At 41.7% G+C, this 21,191-nt stretch overlaps 1 protein-coding gene across 3 annotated transcripts in view; it reads left to right on the top strand.

The window, feature by feature from the left end:
* The window catches only part of mad1l1 (mitotic arrest deficient 1 like 1), a 610,531-nt gene that overhangs the window by 105,159 nt on the left and 484,181 nt on the right, over positions 1 to 21,191 (top strand). For all 3 annotated transcript variants that reach the window (XM_055651367.1, XM_055651368.1, XM_055651366.1), the window contains exon 11: positions 1,288 to 1,432. In XM_055651367.1, coding sequence (XP_055507342.1) covers positions 1,288 to 1,432 — 145 coding nt within the window. The remainder of the gene's footprint in view (positions 1 to 1,287; positions 1,433 to 21,191) is intronic.

Below are 21,191 nucleotides of genomic sequence, written 5' to 3'. Positions count from 1 at the left end.
GTTCTGAGGATAGATGACTGGTTGGCTTGGGCAGTTTTTATCTTTGGATGATCTGGCTCATTATCTTGTAAATGTGCTTTTCACTGTACCTCTGTGACAATAATAAACCTAAACCTCAATGCAAATTTTTGTTCCAAGTATCTACAAATATTGTTCTTATTATTGGAAATGCGTTTTGTGGTTTGGTTCAAATTTCTAGTTCAGTTTGTTAGGAGGAGGAAAGTCGGAACATTTTCAGATGTGAGAAATGTGACATGTTATTAAAGGATAATTTAACGAAATAGCATTGTGAGCATATCAAATCGGTACATTTCATCCTTGATGGTAAGACCACATCCTTATTGATCAAAGGCGATGCCAGTCACTTGGCTGTTTATGCAGTTTGCGTAAAATAAATGCATAAATTATTTGACAAATATGCATATATTGATCAAGATTGTCCTTATCAGAATTTCTATGAATTGCAAGTCAATTTAATCACCCATCTTTCAAGTTTTTTTTATAGATTAAAATGAGAAAATGCTCATTACTTAAACATTATCACGAATAAGCCTTTTTTGTAAGTTATTTTATTTTAATGCATTGTATTCGGATGAAATAAAGTGGTGAATTGTAAACATTCAGCAAACTATTAAAACACTTGTTTAAGAAAGAACTGCAGATGCTGGAAAAATCAAAGGTAGACAAAAATGCTGGAGAAACTCTTGAGCCAGTTCCCTTTGATAAGTAAGTTATAAAATGCAATGCTCAGTGTTGAAAGAGGAATTAGCTGACTTCAGCATTATATATTTATTCACTAATTTGTTGGGGATACCACCACCTCAAAAATGTGTCTAGCTTCTTAACCAAGACTCGGGCATCTAGCTACTTTTTTTAGTTGCTTATTTTCTAATTGGTGTTTTATTTTAATTCGAATCAGTTATATTGTGTATTGAGTTGAAACGTATTTATCACTTGCCTTGTATGTCTCTTTTTTTTAGAACACTGAAACTAAATTTGTACATTTTCTAATGTTTTCCAAATGTTTGTTTCCCAATTGTATACTTAGAAAGGTAAATGAAAATGGGCCTCCAACTTATCATTAAAGCATTGAAACATTGAGCGACCATGGAGTTTAAAACAAATGATCAAAATTCTAGCAGTGGTCCCATGGTTTGTTTATCTGGAACTTTCTAAACCACAGCTCTTTACTGGAAGAAATAATAGATGTAATATTGTGCGGAAACGTCCTCATGCTTTCTGTTTTTTTAATACAGTACATTTCTAATGCTTTTTGTTGTCTTGCAGTGGTCGAATATTGGAAAAATCTCTGCGGCAATTTCAGGATGATGTTTTGAACTTGCGAACCCAGCTTTTGGCTGAACAGAAGAGGCGGGAGCAACAGGAAGCAAATGCTCGACGTATGGAGAAACGCAATATCCTTCTTATCAAGGTTTGTGCTAATTACATATATACGTAACGTTTTTAAGCAAGACATTATGTAGTGTTCTTTGCGTTGAATTAGCATTCAGTTTGACCTATTGTGTTGTATTTTGGCAACCTGCATTGCAATGATGTGTACAGATGAACTACAGATGCTGCAATGATGTTTGTGCTTCTATACCAAATCTTCTCTTTTGATTAAAATGTTACAATGTACTTAATATTTTTCTACATTGCATGGTTGCTATAATACCTCAGCCACTATTTCTGAACACATCCAGATTTTTGTGTCGTTTTCAACTCTTCCAGATAACAATTCACCATGTGTTCAATTTGTGTATCCTTGTGTAATATTAATATTGTTTCCCTTTCAATTATTGTTTTTGTATGATGAATATAAAAGTAGCCATGAAATAGATCAGTTGCTTTTCTTTTTTTTCTGCATTTTACGCATGTCTTAATTTTGCCATGTTTCCTTAATATCACGCACTTGTTTTCAATGTTTTTTACAATTATAATTTATCAAATATGACTTTAGAAATCTGTATGAGGCATATCAATTGGACTTGGTTTATCTTCTCTTAATACTTCCATGTTGTCAACAATAATATGGCTTTTGTATATTGGTGCCAGCAAATTTAAATTAATCTATTTTTTTAAAGGCTTGGCAATTTCATCCCATGCTATAGACTTGAGTAATTCCAGTCCCAGCACCAATCCATGTGGAACGCTGCTAACCTCAGACCTCCAGCCAGAGCTGTTGGTGACCAAAGTTTATTATTTTTTGTTAAAGAAGGCTAGTAAGATTTGGAGAACAAGGGTATGATTACAACTAACTGAATTGTTGAACAGTTTCTCACTTACTCAAATTTAAGATTGATAAACCAGCTCCTGATGGTTTCCATCTGAGCATCTGGGGGTATGAATAAGAACAAATTAAATTGAAGCTCTCCTGGCCACTCAAGCTTGCTCTGTTAATAAGATCATAGCTGATTCAATCTCGACCTCTGTTTAACTTTTATTCTTGTTCCTTATAACTTTGACATCCAACAAACACAAAAAATGTTTTTTTTTGTTTGTGATATTTAGAAGATTGAGGCAGATGGTATCTAATGTGACGATAGTTTGGATTCAGGACTGACGTACTCATAGAAGACTGAGTTGTGGTGAAAGGGTTTTATTCTGGCTGGAATATGCTTTCAGTTAGGTTTTTTGGTTTAGTTTTAAAGATACAGAGTGGAAACAGGTTGTTTGACCAACCAGGTCTGTGCTGACCCACCATCACACATGCACTAGTTCTATCCTACAAACCAGGGACAATTTACAGATGTCAATTAACTGACAAACCTAAACAGCTTTGGTATGTGGGGAGAAAACCCTCGCGGTCTCAGGAAGAACGCACAAACTCCGTACAGACGGTCAGGATCGAACCCGGGTAGGTAGAGCTGTAATGCAGCAACTCTACCACTGGGCAACTGTGCCGCCCATGGTTCTGCAGGGATCAATGCTTGAGGAAGATTCAAGGTTCAAGAGAGTTTATTGTCATGTGTCCCAGATAGGACAATGAAAATCTTGCTTTGCTTTCAGCACAACAGAATATTGCAGGCATTAATAATACAGAACGGATCAGTGTGTCGTGTTTCAATATACCAGTGAAAACACACACACACACACACACACACACACACACACACACACACACACACACACACACACACACACACACACACACACACACACACACACACACACACACACACACACACACACACACTATACTCATGACTGCGTAGCCGGCCATAGTATGAACTCGATCACCAAGTTCGCTGACACGATTGTTGTGGGACGTATCACTGATAGGGAGGACTCAGAGTATAGAAGAGAAATTGACCGTTTGACCAAATGATGCCAGTACAATAACCTGCCCCTCAACATCAGCAAAACCAAGGAACTGATTGCGGACTTTGGATGGGGAGGATGGAGACCCACAGTCCCGTTTATATCAACGGGTCGATGGTGGAAAAGGTCAAGAGCTTCAAATTCCTGTGTGTGCACTTCTCTGAAGATCTCTCCTGGTCCAAGAACACTGATGCAATTATAAAGAAAGCACATCAGCGCCTCTACTTCCTGAGAAGATTACGGAGAGTTGGTTTGTCAAGGAGGACTCTCTCTAACTTCTACAGGTGCACAGTAGAGAGCATGCTGACTGGTTGCATCGTGGCTTGGTTCGGCACCATGATTGCCTAGGAGCGAAAAAGACTACAAAAAGTAGTAAACACTGCCCAGTCCATCATCGGATCTGACCTCTCTACCATCGAGGGGATCTATTGCATTTGCTACCTCAAAAAGGCTGGCAGCATCATCAAGGACCTACACCATCCTGGCCACACACTCATCTCCCGGCTACCTTCAGGTAGAAGGTACAGGAGCCTGAAGACTGCAACGTCCAGGTTCAGGAATAGCTGCTTTCCCACAGCCATCAGGCTATTAAACTCAACTCAATCGAAACTGTGAACATTAATAGACCATTATCCATTTATTTGCACTTTATATGTTTATTTATTCATGTGAGTATATATTTATATAATGGTATATGGACACACTGCTCTGTCCTGTATTCATGCCTATTATATTCTGTTGCAAAGCAAGAATTTCATTATCCTATCTGGGACCCATGACAATAAACTCTCTTGAATCTTGATATAATAAATTTCTGGACCATTTCCAGATCAAGTGACTCTCTGCTCTATGGTGTTATAGTGAACTTCAAAACCGATTACTACATATGTTTCAATGGAAGTAGCGAATCTAATTTCTTTTCAGATATTTAACCATTTTGATGTGTTTATTGTTATTGCTTTTCAAACATTTAAGGCATGCTTATATTTAGTTGGGAGGACGTGCAGGGTAATAAAGGAGGGAGCTTACGCGATACCTGTATTTTTTGTTACCTGTGGCAAATCCGGGCCCACTCCCTCATTGATAATGAGTTCTTAATATATACTGCACAGCATCATGCATTATCATAAATATTCAAGACACATTTTGTTGAAGTATTAATTGACCAGCATCTGCTTCAGTTTTATCTTTAAGGATGCCCCATGAATGCAAGATTTTAGTGATTTTAAGAAATACGATTGAATTAATAAAAGTGAAATCTTAGTAAATGTTAATTATGTCCTAAGGGCATTAGAAAAAAATTGGCTGTCATAATTGATAATTATTTTCTTATGTCTGGTATTATGCTGTATTATATGTGTTTTAATATCGTCATTTAATTTGTCAGCTACAAAACAGGTTGTGCACATAAAATTATGTGTGACAGCTAATTTAATTTAGAATGTTGCATTTAATAAACATTGAAAGAAGAAAAATGAATTATTGTTACTGCCTCTGCTGAAGACAGTGACTTTTACAAGGTACTGTCATAAAGATGCTGGGTGGCCTCCAGCATGCCAACAAATAATCATCTCTGGTGTAATCAGAATGGTGTAATCGTTAACTCTGAATAGGAAAGATTTCGTCACTGAGGTTGATTTCACTGCCATTAACTGCGATTTTTTTACCCCAAATTTAATCACCAGAGAGTAAGAATCTTAAATATTTTTCAATACTGTAAAATACTGCTGGTGTCAGAAGGTGGCAGAGGAATCAGGAGAGTTAAAAGCCTTGTGTAAGAATGGGTAATCGTGGGGGTAATGGGATTGATATAATTGTTCTCAGAGCCAGCATAGACTTGATTGGTTTAATGGTTGCATTCCGTGTTTAAGGAACAGTATGAGAGTTCAACTAAACAGAATAATTGCTTGCATTGGTTTGTTTCCCCAAGTGCTATTTACCCCAGAATTGAATATTTAATTTGGGTCTATGTATTGAAGCATATGGGTATTTCAATGCAGTGCAAATGCTATTGATTTCCAACCATCCCCCATCCATCTCCACATTGTATGCCCAGTCTCTCAGCAGTAATCGTCAAACTCAATATTCCCAATTGATTTTCCACTCAGCTTCAGAGTGCAGCAGTTGCTGATTCTGAGTATTGATAATGCCGAGAAATATTAAGATTTTTTTGGGAGGAAGTTTGATTCCTGTGCCCAGTTGGAATTGAATAATTTTAGGTAGCCTCCATATTTAAAAAATATTGTTTTGCTTTTTCTTTTTAATAATTTTCCAGCTACCTTCTTGCAGTTTTGTTCAAAGGTTTGGAGAATGATATATTATTTATTATACATATCTTTATTAATAATTTGAACGATTTCAAAGGCTTTACTGAGGAAGCATTCATTTTAAAAAGCAAACTTGGATCAAATGGAGAAAAAATATTCCTGTATGAATAATCTTTTAAATTAGAATGTGAGAAGAGGGGCTGGGATCATAAATTAGCAAAGGAAAAGAAGTGAGGGAGAGAGTGCACTCTACAATGCTACATCTGTTGTGATAAAGAAGCTTTTGATTTTGAAATGATCGATTTGTTTTGTAAAGGTTAAAAAGAGTTAAGTAAAAAAACCTATGAAATGGAAAAGAGACAAAGGAGGGGATCTTTTCCCTTTATTCTAATTTTACTTTAGATAAACTTTGCATGCAATTGCAGCTTTTTTGGTGAAAATATAATGTGGAGGGTCGAGGAGATTGAGAATGATTTTTGCCTTAAATGATTGGCAAGGGATTAGTTAAGGGAATTGGCGACTATTTTAAAATAAATGCAGATGCTGGAAATACTAAGCACATCAGGCAGTTACTATGGAGGGAGAAGCGGGGTTAGTACTTTTAGCCAATGATCTTTCACCAGAAAAGGGAGGTTTAGATAACTCATTGATTGGAGCAAATATGTGGACAGTGATACTGAGATTGATGTTGGTTTAGGGACTCAATGTTGACCATGTTCTTTTGGAAGTGTTCTTAAGCCAGTGTTATTTTCCCTGCCACACATCTCATGCCAAGTGTTATTGCAGCAAAATAAATAGAATGAGGCAGACTCAATGGAAGGGAAGTGAAACAAAATTATGACAAGGAGTGCATGAAGAATTACGTGCTATGTTATGTTTTCTCTCACATTCTGGTAGGGATCGCGGGAGCCACAGTGATGAAATGTAATAGCAGGAATTCTCTTCCTCCTCAAATCTCAGATACATGAAAGGCCTATGATGGCACCCAAGCTACTATTTGCCATTTGTTGTCTTCTCTTGTTCCTTTCTCCATTTACCTCTGTGTGACCTGATGCATGTTTTACTGTGAATATGAGTTAATGTAGTTATTGCCGTTTTTAAGGTTTGTTATTCTCTTTTTGATTAGATTCAGTAAATGAATAGTTACGTTCAAATTATTCTTGTCGTATTTTTTGTAACACATAACCCTTTGTTGCACATGTCTTTGGTTGACATCTTTGCTAACAGATATATATAGGATGTTGTAATGTGCTGCTTGATGTTCAGACATTTGCTGTGTTGCAGTTCCATTTCTCTTCAAGTATAACAAAGCTATCACAAAACCTAATTTCTAAAAATAGTACTGTAGTTATAAAAAATCCAGCCCTTAAAATTCATGCATCTTTTTCAGGCAAATAAAACTGGCTTGAGCAAATGAAACCTGCGTCATAAGGAACCATTGCTGATTAGCCAGCTATAGAATGTGACAGTTTCTCCCTCATCTTCCAGACAAAGGGAGCAAAAAAGAGTGTCAAATTTGCTTTTGCCTTGATATCTGTGCTGTATAATGAGACGTGAAATAAGGGTGCTTTTTCTCGGTATGTGAATGAATGTTATTATAAAACAGTTTGGAATTTATGCCAAGGAACAAAAGTACATACACACATATTAATAACTTTTCAAACTATATAAATGGGCTAACTTTGACTATTTAGGGTCAGTCTCCTGAGGATCATATTTTGTTCGTCTCTGATGTGAACTCTGAGGTTCTGTACTATTGGCATCACTAAACACTGAAGGGATTTTTATTTATCTGTAGCTCAGTGGTAGATCTCCTATCGTTGGGTCAGAAAGGTACGAATCAAGCCCCAATGTAAATATTTGAGATAAAATCCAGCAAATCAGTATTGAGGTTGTATTGCATAGTCGCCAATGGATGAAATATTTAATTATTATTTTTGTAACCACAACATTTAAAACACAATCATTGGAGGAAGCTATGGTCTGAATGTTATCAGTAGTTAATAATCAGCAGCAACTAAAGAAGATTATAGACAATAGGTGCAGGAGTAGGCCATTCGGCCCTTCGAGTCAGCACCGCCATTCAATGTGATCATGGCTGATCATCCACAATCAGTACCCTGTTCCTGCCTTCTTCCCATATCCTCTGACTCCGCTATCTTTAAGAGCTCTATCTATCTCTCTCTTGAAAGCATCCAGATAACCGGCCTCCGCCGCCTTCTGAGGCAAAGAATTCCACAGACTCACAACTCTCTGTGTGAAAAAGTTTTTCCTCATCTCCGTTCCAAATGGCTTGCCCTTTATTCGTAAACTGTGGCCCCAGGTTCTGGACTACCCCAACATCGGGAACATGTTTCCTGCCTCTAGCATGTTCAAATAATCTTATATGTTGCAATAAGATCCCTCTCATCCTTCTAAACTCCAGAGTATACAAGCCCAGCCGCTCCATTCTATCAACATATGACAGTCCTGACATCCACCGCAGCATTCATCACTGTGGTGGAAGGCATAAAAATTGGCCAGTCCTCCATTTTCCCCCGTGGTCGGGACATTAACCCTCCGCAGCCGTCGCTGCGAGCGTCCAGATGTGCAGACAAGGTAAAAAGTCCAGGTAAGTCCTGAAATGGTGCCTCCTCCACCGGAGACCGCGACGTCAAGTTGGTGTAGGCATAATCTTTCTAACAATTATTTTGTGTGAGATCCAGATATACTGCATTTTTTAAAAATTCCTTTATCAGTCGGATTAATCACTTTTTCCTAACTCCACATAATGTTTGTCAAAAGGTGGACTGTGGAACATTATATTGAAATAATCTTGCTGGTTGGTGCCTATATTTTCTTGTGTGATCTGATAATACTGAGTTTATTGTAGTTGCTATTTGCGGCATTTTACTTGACCTTAACATTTGCTTTCTCTTTGGGTTTTGAGCAGATCAGTGGCTATTTCTGATAAAACATCAAATTGGCAATCTTCCTGCAATAATTTAGAAAAGAATACGCAATGTGCACCACAGATAATTTCTCGTGAGCTGTACCTGACACAAAGATGCATAAGTTTTAAGTTAGGCTCTAACTGAGAATAACATGGATTAGTGTTTGCCAATCTTGTGTTATAGAGGAACGTATAATAGCTCAATAACTGATTTTCTTGGGATGCAGTATACAAGTAGTATAATTATATATTTTTATATGATTTATATCATCGTACATTGGCTATCTTAATAAATGTCATTTTTAATATGTAATTCTGCTTGTGAACCATTTTTAACATTTTTGTAATGTTTGCATTATTTCAAGAGGACTAGAATATAAAAACCGGGATGTAATGCTGAGGCTTTATAAGACACCAGCCAGACCTCATTGGTGTATTGTGAGCAGTTTTGGGCCCACTATCTGAGGAAGGATGTGCTGGCGTTGGAGACGGTTCAGAGCAGGTTCATGAGAATGATCTCAGATATGATTGGGTTAACGAATGATGAGTGTTTGGCAGCACTGGGCCTGTACTCGCTGGAGTTTAGAAAGATGATGGGGGACCTCATTGAATCACGCCCCGGTCAGCCTGACTCGCCCACAGGTCCCCCAGGGTACTGTGGAGAAGCCGGGCAGCGAGGCCTGTCTGGGCCGAAGGTGCCTCAGCGGCGGCGGCGATGGAAGCCTCGGCGGCGGCGGCAGCGGTGGGGCTTCGGCGGCAGCAGGAGCCTCAACATAGGCAGTGGTGGAGCCTCGGCGGTAGCAGGAGATTCAACATAGGCAGTGGTGGAGCCTCGGCGCCAACGGGAGCCTCGGTGGCGGTTGAGCCTCGCGATCGATGAGCGTGAGGGGGGGTGGAGGGGAAGACAATGGGGATCCGGCATGGAGGGACCATCATGAAGAACAATGGAGGACCCGGCGTGGGAGGACCACCATGAAAAACAATGGAGGACCCAGCGTGGGGGAACTTCCGTGAAGAACAATGGAGAACCCAGCGTGGGGGATCTGCCGTGTGGAACAATGGAGGACCCTGCATGGGGGGACCACCATGTGGGACAGTGGGAGAACAAAGGGGGACCCGGTGTGGAGGAGGTGCTTTTAGTTTTAGAATCCTCTGCCCAGGGGATAAGCCCGTGTTAGTTTGTTTCTTCGTTAGTTAAGGCGCCGTGCACACGGCAGCCAGCCAACAGTCGCTTGTCTTTTTTTGCACTTTGAATTTAACTTTCATTTCACGTTTTCTTGTACCTTGTTATGTGTTGTGACTGTTAGCAGACCAATTTCCCTTTGAAGATAAATAAAGTTCTATTGTTTCTTATCGTAGTGAAAGGTCTCGATAGAGTGTATGTGGTGAGGATGTTTCCACTAGTGGGAGAGTCCAGGATCAGAGGGCCCAGCCTGAGAATAAAAGCACGTATGTTTAGAAGGGAGATGATGAGGAATTTCTTCAGTCAGAGGGTGGTGAATCTGTGAATTCATTGCCACAGACAACTTGGCGGAGGCCAAGTCATTGGGTATTTGTAAGGTGGAGATTGACTAATGCTTGATTGGTAAGGTTGTCAAGGGTTATGGGGAGAAGCAGGAGAATGGGGTTGAGAGGGGAAGATAGATCAGCCATGATCCAATGGCACAGCAGACTCGATGGGCAAAATGGCCTAATTCTGCTCTTAGGTCTTATGGTCTATGTCAAATGACCGGATCAACACTGCAGAAAAGGAGAAAGCAACTCACAAAAACAAGGCAGTATTAGGGGTCTGCAGAAAGATTAGAATTCTGCATATTTATTGTGATAATTGACAGTTTTGGCAATGCTTAGTGTTGCAATGTACATTGTACAACCAATGAGCCTATGAATGATGAATGACTTGGTGAATGATATCTTCAATTGAATTGCTGTTTTTTTTTCTCGATATGTTTTTGAGGCAAAAAACAGAAGATATTATAGAAGAAGTGTATTTGAACATGCTTTCCATATTTTCTGTCCAATCGGGTAAAAAAAAATCCCAAGATATTTGGGGAGTCTATATAGATTTTAATAAACATGTTTTCCCCTTTCAGTTATATTCTACTACATTATCAGTTGGCACAGAGTATGAAATCTCGCACATTCCTACTGACTACCTGGGTGACAATGAGGTTTGTAACATATGAATTTCTCTTGACATGGGATTAATGTCCTTTGGCAAAAAGGAGAAATTGATGCAAGAAATGAACGAAGGGAAAGTCAAATCCTTGCAATTCTAATTCAGTTCAGTTCAGTTTTATTTGTCATATGTAGGTTAACACAGGGTCAACGGTACAATGAAATGTGTTTGACAAGACAACGAGTCACCTCAGCAATGATATTACATGGATTAAAATAAAATAAGATAAAAGTGACATTGATAGGTAAAAGACAATAATAAATAAAATAATCAACATATATGATGTGTTTGTGAGTTCAGAAGCCTGATGGCCTGATGGTAAAATCTGTTCTTAAGTCTGGTTGTACGTGCAGCCATGCTCCTTTATCGTCTGCCTGACAGTAACAAGGAGAACAATCTGCGAGCTGGCTGGGTGCCTTCCGCAGGCACCGCCTTTGAAAAATGTCCTGAATGGCCGGGAGACAGTTGCCAGTGATGTGCTGTGCCGCCTTCACCACTCTCTGTAGTGATTTGTGGCTGTGGGCAGAACAGTTCCCGTACCAGACTGTGATGCAGCCCGTCAGCAGACTCTCGATGGTGCATCTGTAGAAGTTTGTGAGGATGCTGGCGTTCACGCCAAATTTCCTCAGTCTTCTCAAGAAAAAGAGCCGCTGGCGGGCTATCTTTATTATTGTGTCCATGTACAGTGTCCAAGAGAGGTCCTCAGTGAGGTCCTCAGTGAGGAACTTGAAGCTGCTGACCCTTTCAACCTCAGCATCACCGATGTGGATGGGGAGGTGTCCACTCCCCTGCTGTCTCCTGTGGTCCATGATCATCTCTTTAATTTTGCTGACATTGAGAGAGAGAGTTGTTTTCCTGGCACCAGCTGTTTAGCTTCTTTACCTCCTCTCCATAGGCCGTCTTATTGTTGTCTGTGATGAGGCCCAGGATGGTCGTGTCGTCAGCAAACTTTAGGATTATGTTAGAGCTGTACTGAGCAGTACAGTCGTGCGTGAACAGGGAGTACAGGAGAAACTGAGCACACAGCCCTGTGATGTGCCTCTGTTGAGGATCAGTGAGGAAGAGGTGTGGTGGCCGCTTCTCACCACCTGGGGCCTGCCCGTCAGGTAGTGAATACCCAGCGTAGATGGAGGTCTCCACTCCAAGATCAAGGAGCTTGGGGGCGAGTTTTGAGGGAATGATAATGTTGAATGCTGAGCTGTAGTCAATGAAGCGCATTCTCACATATGTATTCCCTTTGTCCAGATGGGCGAGTGCAGTGTGAGTTGCCATGGCGATGGCATACTCACAACTTTATACATTTTTTTTGTTCAGCAATTCAATTCATAAAGAGCAGAGGCAGTCTCCATCTGTTAAGGTGAAATAATGATTAAAGAAAGACTTACTTACCTATAAGGAAACAGAAGTCAATGTATGTATGTCCAATGAACAATAGTGAGAATGTGAGGTCATCCAATACTTATCCTTAAATAATTATCAGTACAGCAAAAATGGGAAAATCATATGGACAGAAAAGGAAAATGGGGAGAATGCAGGAGGGTTAGGAGGGAGAGATAGATCAGCCATAATTGAATGGCGGAGTAGGCTTGATGGGCGGAAGAGCCTAATTCTACTCCTATCACTTATGACCTTAAAATTTGAGCTAAAATCACAATTGGTAGATAGACAAACTCGGCCATTTCTTATAGAGACAGAAACAAAGAGTGGGCTACCTAAAGTTCTTAAATTTAAATATTGACTTCTGAAGACTGCAACTTGCCCAGTGTTGTCTGTTAAAATGTTGTACTCAAGTTTCTATAGTGCCCCTGTAACAATTCAGGCTAATAGACGGCCACAGGCAGATGAGTCGGAGGAGGATGAGGAATTAAAGTGGCAGGCAACCAGAAGCTCAGAATCACTCCTTGGATTGATTCACTATTGATTCCAGAAGGCTGAACATTTCTAGAATTATCTCTCTTAATTTTGGACTTCCAGCATTCAGGTTTTTTTTGCACTGTAGAACTAGTCAGTCCCAATATTTTAAATTGCTTAGTCTCAAAACCCAGGAGTTAGCAGAGATCAAAACCTAGACTGTCTTAACGAAAAACGCCTAAGAATTGTACTATTCAGAACCAAAAAAATAATCACTGGTAGGCTGTGAAATGACATGCAGTGTTCCACAAATATGAAGCAATGATGTTGAAGAAGGAGGAGGAGAATGTTAAATGTATTTGGAATTTAAAGATAGAAAAAGCCCTCTGAAATCCATTGACCACAAATTAATAATGAATAAACACTTCAATTGCTAACAGTAAGAATCATTCTCAGCAGGATAAAAGTAAGGACAGAGCAGCCAAAGTCAGTAATAGACTGTGGACCGAGGTCCTTTTTTGTTTCATTTCATGACCCACATCCCATATCTACCTGCATTTATAACATATTGTGTAAAAATATTATAGAAATCATATCTGAAACTCGTCAAGAAAATCCTGCCCATTTTTTAAATATGGAAAAAAACTCAAATTTTCCGAGTAGTAATTGTCCAATTAAAGCATGTTTGACATTGTCAGACGCTTATTGACCAATCACGCGCTTTGTTTCAGGCTAGCTAGACAGGGAGTACACTGGGTTCATGGCGGAGAGGAAGGTTAGCGCACGAGGTTTTAACTGACAAAACAATAATACAAGTAACCTCACATGATTATCGTACACCATAATAAACCGTGACAATATGATTATGAAGGGTTTCGGCCCGAAACGTTGCCTATTTCCTTCGCTGCATAGATGCTGCTGCACCCGCTGAGTTTCTCCAGCTTTGTTGTGTACCCACAGTATGATTGATGATTACTGTGAACTTTCAGCAAGTTGTCATCTAGTTTTTGCAAGAGAGTGAACTGCAGATTACTGTGTATGCATACGTTTCAAAGAGTTCAGCTTTGAGTAATACCCAACTGTATTGAAGTAACAATGTTCTCCAAAAAGGAGACCGGTCCAAGACATGATTATTATTATTATTATGAGATTGTAGTGTGTTCTTTCGTACATCCTGTGTACTGATATAAACAAATAAAAATGGAAGGTTTCTGTTTATAAACTAGCCATTCATGACATACCCACCTATGAAATCTAAACCAAAAGATTGGGAAAACAAATGATTATATGCAGTCTACTTTTGCTGTTTAGTGTGTCGAATTAAGTGTGACTGAGTTTATAAACTTCCATTAGATATTGAGTCTGAAGCAAGATGTAAAATTCTTTTTTTTATCAACTCCATTCTCAATCATCTGCTGTGCATTTCTGGTTTATGACAATCAAGAAACATGCCAATCCCACATCAAAGAACAAAATATTTTGATCTTACTTCAACAACATGCAGAAGAAACTTTCCAACGAGTTGGTGGAGAGTTCTTTTCCACAACACGTGGGGAGTCTGTCCTGGGTCAGCACAGCCTGGGCTGCACAAAGTTGCAAACTTGGCTTGGCTGTCTGGGGTAAAGTTGCGGGGAGGGCAGGAGCGTTGTGAAGGAGGGGTTGGGGATCATGCCAGCAACTCACTCACTCACCGCTGCCGCGACGCCAGCACGGTGTCCTACGGTACAGGTGCAAGCGGTGGTGGATGGTGGTTACTGGGCGGAAAGCTGGTGTGTGTGTGTGTTTCTCTCCCCTCTCTCTCTCTCCTTTCCCCCCCCTCTCTCTCTCTCTCTCCCCCTCTCTCCCCCTCTCCCCCTCTCTCCCCCTCCCCCCCCCCCCCCCCCCCCTCCCCCCCCCTCTCCCCCCCCCCCCCCCCCCCTCCCCCCCTCCCCCCCTCCCCCCCCCCCCCCCTCCCCCCCTCCCCCCCCCCCCCCTCCCCCCCCTCCCCCCCCCCCCCCTCTCCCCCTCTCCCTCTCTCCCCCTCTCCCCCCTCCCTCCCTCTCCCTCTCTACCCCTCTCTCCCCCCTCCCCCCCTCTCTCCCCTCTCCTCCCCTCTCTCCCTCTGTCTCCTCCCTTCCCTCTCTTCTCCCCTCCCTTTTCCCCCCCTCCCCCTCTCCCCCTCTCCCCCCCTCCCCCTCTCCCCCTCTCTCCCTCTCTCCCCTCCCTCTCCCTCTCTTTCCCCCAGAAATCGCAAGGCATAGAGAATAAGGATGAAATGGGATTATTGCACAAGGATAAAAATGTAGGTGTTAACGTTTCTGTGCTGTCTAACGCTGATTCTTTGAGAATAAGTCAAGTCAAGTCAAGTTTATTTGTCACATACACATACGAGATGTGCAGTGAAATGAAAGTGGCAATGCTCGCGGACTTTTGTGCAAAAGACAATCAACCAAACAAACGATAAACAGAATCATAAAAACACATATGTGGTAGGCGGCGCGACTCTTGTCAGCAGCGGCCTCTGTAGCCCGTCCGCGTTTTTATTATTTTTGTCTATGTTTCTGTGTAGTTTGTGTTATTTTTTGTTGGGGTGTGTGTGTGTGGGGGGGTGGGGGTGGGGTGGGAGGGAGGGAGGGGGAAACTTTTAAATCTCTCCCTGCACGGGAGACCCGACCTTTTCTTGTCGGGTCTCTGTTATCGTTGGGGCTGCAACGAGGAGCGGCCTCCAACAGGAGAAGACCGGGGACTCTGGTGCCGACGACTCACCGTCACCGTCGCGGGGCTGGCCAAGTCCGGAGCGGGTGGAGCGGTGGAGGAGCGCTGCTGCTGCTGCTGCTGCTGCTGCTGCGGCCCGACTTCCGGAGATTCGGAGGCTTCAACTGCGGGTCTGGCGGACGGAGGCACCGGGAGCCCGCGGGTCCCTGGAGGGAGACCGCTTTTCAGGGCTCTCTCGGCGACTTCTCCCGCCCGCGTTGCGGGGTCGAAGAGCTCCTGGAGCGGGGCCTGACATCACCGCCCCACGTGGCTTGGAATGGCTGCGGGACTCTGCGAGCGCACGCTGGGGGCTCTAACACCAAGACCCGGTGTGCAACCTCGCACCACCCGGTGTGGCTTAATGGCCGCGGGACAATCGCCATCGCCAGCCGGGGGCTTTGACTTTGACTCTGACATCGGGGGGGGGGGGGGGGGGAGAGTGCAGTGGAGAGATAAGTTTTTTTTGGCCTTCCATCACAGCGATGTGATGGATGTTTATGTAAATTATGTTGTGTCTTGGGTCTATGTGTCTGTAATGTATGGCTGCAGAAGCGGCATTTCGTTTGGACCTCAAGGGGTCCAAATGACAATTAAATTGAATTGAATTGAATTGAAACATATACCTTTACATAATAAATAATGGAAGGAAAAACGTTCAGTAGAGTTAGCCCCTGGTGAGATAGGCGTTTACAGTCCGAATGGCCTCTGGGAAGAAACTCCTTCCCAACCTCTCTGTTCTCACCGCATGGCAACGGAGGCGTTTGCCTGACCGTAGCAGCTGGAACAGTCCGTTGCAGGGGTGGAAAGGGTCTCTCATGATATTGTTGGCTCTGGAGTTGCACCTCCTGATGTATAGTTCCTGTAGGGGGAAAAGTGAAGTTCCCATAGTGCGTTCGGCCGAGCGCACTACTCTCTGCAGAGTCTTCTTGTCCTTGGCAGAGCAATTCCCAAACCAGATGGTAATGTTCCCGGACAAGATGCTTTCCACCGCCGCTGCATAGAAGCACTGGAGGATCATCGGAGACACTCTGAATTTCCTCAATTGCCTGAGGTGGTAAAGGCGCTGCCTTGCCTTACTCACGAGTGCTGAGGCGTGTGATGCCCATGTCATATCCTCGGAGATGTGGACTCCCAGATATTTAAAACAGTTCACCCTATCCACAGGATCCCCATTTATCCTCAATGGAGTGTACGTCCTCGGATGATGTGCCCTCCTAAAGTCCATGATCAGCTCCTTCGTTTTTTTGATGTTCAAGAGGAGGCTGTTATCCTGGCACCAGTGCTAGATCAGCCACCTCCTCCCGGTAGGCCTTCTCGTCGTTGTCTGAGATCAGGCCCACCACCACAGTGTCATCAGCAAACTTAATTATTGAGTTGGAGCTGAACCTAGCCACACAGTCATGTGTGTACAGGGAGTACAATAGGGGGCTGAGGACACAACCCTGGGGCGATCCTGTGCTCAGGGTGAGGGACTTCGATGTATTCCCTCCCATCTGGACTACCTGGGGCCTGGCGGTGAGAAAGTCCAGGACCCAGGCACACAGGGAGGTGTTGAGTCACAATTCCATTAGCTTCCCGGCCAGTCTGGTGGGGACTATCGTGTTGAAGGCTGAACTGTAGTCTATGAACAGCATCCTCACGTAGCCCCACTTCTGGCTGTCCAGATGGGAGAGAGCGGTGTGCAAGACCTGGGAGACCGCATCGTCCATGGATCTGTTTGGACGATATGCGAACTGCAACGGGTCCATGTTCCGAGGGAGGAAGGTGCAGATGTGTTTCTTCACCAACCTCTCAAAGCATTTCATGACTACCGAGGTAAGGGCCACCGGACGGTAGTCATTCAGACAGGTAGGGGAGGCATTTTTTGGTACCGGTACAATGATGGATTTTTTGAAGTAGGCAGGGACCTCGGACTTGTCCAGGGAGAGGTTGAATAATGTAGTGAGCACTGGAGCTAGCTGCGTAGCACAGGACTTGAGTACTCGCCCCGAGATGCCATTGGGGCCTGCAGCTATAATGGCAATACTCAACAGTCTAGGCAGTGTCTGTGGAGAGAGATAAACTGAGTTAATATTGCAGACGAGTAGCCTTGCAGCAGAACTGGTAAGTTCTGTTAAACAAAAAAAGCAAGTTAGCTGAAATTGTTTAATTTGTATTTCTTTCGGCAGACACCTCCTGACCTTTTGAGCGTCCCCAGCATTTACTATTTAAGATGCAGTTTTCTGATTTCACCAAAGTGAAACCTCTAGGATGCATAGAACATGTCACCAACAGGTGGAGCTGAGAGCAAGTGTCAGCATGGAGTGACTTCATTGGGCACAGTTTTGAAATATCGGGTGGTGTTACGGTCACAGGCAAACAAGCAAACAGACATCCTTTGTGATGCAGAGACTTGCCAACAGATTACTTGTGCACTTTTTGTTATCACTCTACTGTCATAGAGACTCAGATATGGGGTATTTGAGACCTATGTGAAGAGAGCAAGGGTGTATCCTCAAGAAGACTGAAAATCTTTATGGAGGCTGTGTATGCCTGAACCATTAAATATAAGTAGATTATGTACAGAATCATGTACAGAAAATAAAATGGAGAGAGAGAGACAGAAAGGTGGAATCATAAGACGAAGAGAATAAGATTCAAAACTAAAATCTTCGATAATTAAATCCAAAGGAATAAAATTCTCTTCATGAAGGCAGGCCAATGGTATTGTGTGATAGTGTGTAAAATTTGTCATAGTGTTAAAAATGATTACCAGTTATCATTTAACTGAGCAAGCCTTAATATTTCTGCAGTGGTTAGTTGTTAATGTGGGTGAGTACCATGACTTCACCACCTGTAATTTGAGGCTGTATTTCTTGGTGAGGTTCTTGCAATGCCTGTGGCAACTTGTTTAACTTTGCATATGCAGATTTTTAATTGTTTTAAATAGTTTCTTGATTAACTACTTAATAACAGTTATTTCACCTTTATTTATTTCTACTGTAAAATCCACTCTGTAACAAATAAGTTCTCGGCATGCATGCTTTAATAATGTATGCTTTAATAATTGCATCGGTTTAGTAATAACTGACCGTTAATTTGGTTGTAGGTCTTGTTTTATCATCTGGCTGTCTTCACAAACAGCAAATTTAGATTCCACAAATGAATGTAAAATAAGATGCTGATGCGTAGTGCAACCTGTCAATAGGCCTGAGGTTGGTTGCAGTATTTAAGACTCTGGATTTTAAAAGTTGTTTCCCTACATGGTTTCACGTACGCCGAGGAAAATTAATCCCATGTGTCGGGGAAGATTTAACAAAAGACAAGTCAAATATGCAAGTTGCAAGCACTAATTGTGAGCCCTGCTGTTTTTCAAACTGCATGCAACTGCACTGCAGATGACAAGATTTGTGGAGTGCTGGTTCTGACAGACGGATATGTAATAGTTCTGTGAACAACAGCGAAATGAAGAGAAAACAAACATTACCTCTTTTCCCTAACTGATTTGCAAGCTGTGCAACTCGGGCATGTGCCAAGGGGTGAATTGTAGTGATGGCTGTGTTTCTATTGGAAGCAGCCAATGGTTCCACCCTCACCATCTGGTTGGATTTCTCTTTAATGTGCACTTTTATGTTTTCATGTCATGTTGGTAATATGGCTTCTTGTCGGTTTCATTATTTTCATTGTCTATGTAATAATGCATTATTTTAAGTCGACCACTGTCATTTTGAACTGTCCAAAAGCTAATGGCCAACACAATATTTTAATTCAAAATGCAAACAGGAAGGATGAGAAGGACGGAGAGTGAGAAGTTGCTGTCAGCTGAGAAACAAGAGTTTACAGCATTCAATTTTTGGAGGGTTAAATTGAATGCTCAATCATATCAAGCCTTCATATGAAGTAGACAATAGGTGCAGGAGTAGGCCATTCGGCCCTTCGAGCAAGCACCGCCATTCACTGTGATCATGGCTAATCATCCACAATCAGTACCCCGTTCCTGCTTTCTCCCCATATCCCTTGACTGTACTATCTTTAAGAGCTCTATCTAACTCTCTCTTGAAAGAGAATCGGCCTCCACTGCCTTCTGAGGCAGAGAATTCCACAGATTCACAACTCTCTGGTTGAAAAGTTTTTCCTCATCTCCGTTCTAAATGACATACCCCTTATTCTTAAATAATGGATATCTGCCAGTGATTATATACAGTTGCCTCATTGTGGGATCCGGATAACATCCTGAATAACGAGAGTTGAACACTTTATGGTTGTGATATTTGGAATTGCTGCAAAAAAACGCACTTCCAAATATCTATTGAAAAGTAATTTATTGTATTGTTAAAGCCCTGTCCCACGGTACGAGTTCATTCCAAGAGCTCTCCCAAGTTTAAAAGAAATCAAACTCTTGGTAAGCACGGAGAATGAGCATAGCGGGCACGTCGGAGCTCGGGGACGTCTCTTAGCGGCTCGTAACGCTAACGGCAGGTACTCGGGAAGACTCTCCAATGGCAGGTAAGCACGGGAAGACTCGTGAAAATGTTTTAACATGTTGAAAAATGTCCACGAGAGCCCCGAGTACCGACGAGTGGTCATTACCGTAAATCTACGGGTTCGAATCAGGGCAAACTCGGGAGAGGTCTTGGAATGAACTCGTACCGTGGGACAGGGCTTTTACTGTTTTGATGATTTCCTCTACTTGTTTGTTGCAAAACGTGATTTGGCCAGGGGACAATGCATGATGATTCTTTCTGTTTTTATTTACAATTTTCAGCATGTGCAGTATTTTAGTTTGTCCAGTTTGTTCGTTTATCCAGAACAATCAACGTGTGTCCCAATTTTTTACTTTTCTTAAATTCGTAATGGTGATCTGTTTTTCACCTTTTACTGTATAAAAATTCCTATGCGCTTCCTCACACTTCCATTTCTGGAAGTGCCTTCATAGTCATTACATTACTACTTATGCTTAAAATAAACTCCTAACCTCGGTTTGCATTAATATATGTTTATAGATTGTCGTAACTGAATTTCTCTGATTAAAATGACCGTTGAATAAATTGAATAAACTAGACCAACATGGAACCAGCATTGTCTGAAGAAGGGTTTCGGCCCGAAACGTTGCCTATTTCCTTCGCTCCATAGATGCTGCTGCACCCCGCTGAGTTTCTCTAGCACTTTTGTCTACTAACATTGACAAGCCTGTTACAGTTTATATTATAAACAGTGCTTGAAATTTTAGTTTTAGTTCTGTTCAAGGGTAATTTATTTTTATATATTTATTTTAGTTCATCAAAATTGATTCATTTTGTTTATCAAAATTTTAAGTCAAACTGTGTTATCATTCAACCTTGTCATGCACAACAACATTTGTTGCTTTTAAAGAAGTGGTGGATATTGTAGTTTGCCAACATTTTTGATTTGGGATTTACAGCATCTACAATGTTTCACTTTTTCTGGCAGATGGGTTCTTCAGTAGTCAGATGAGAATTTTAAAATTCTTAATGGTTGCTGTTTATTGTCAGCAATAAAGAATTAAAAATTATTTTTCATTTTAGACTTTGGCAAAAAAACTTTATATTAGCATTAGTTAAAACTGAAAATCCAAGTTCTACAAATATATGACGTAAGCTAATTTGTGACCAATTCTGGTGGATCAGTAAGATGTAAGTGATGAAGTAAAGATTCCATGCATTGCGCAAATGTATTTAGAACGTGTATAAATATTTTTTAAATCATTATATAACTTGTAATAGGACAATTTACAAACAGCTTGAAATCTGAAGAAGGCATTAGTGTTGATGCTCATGTCTCTGAATAAGACGGTCTCGTGTTCAAGCTCGACAAGAGACAAACACATGATTCAGGTAATGCCTCAATATTGAGGGTGCGCTACTCTGATGGAAGTGACATGGCACACAAACTGGTAGTATTTTGAACT

Source organism: Leucoraja erinacea, chromosome 20 (genome assembly GCF_028641065.1).
Source record: "Leucoraja erinacea ecotype New England chromosome 20, Leri_hhj_1, whole genome shotgun sequence".
Taxonomy (NCBI): domain Eukaryota; kingdom Metazoa; phylum Chordata; class Chondrichthyes; order Rajiformes; family Rajidae; genus Leucoraja; species Leucoraja erinaceus.
The sequence above is the reverse complement of the archived record's forward strand: the minus strand, read 5'-3'. Positions and strand labels throughout refer to the sequence as shown.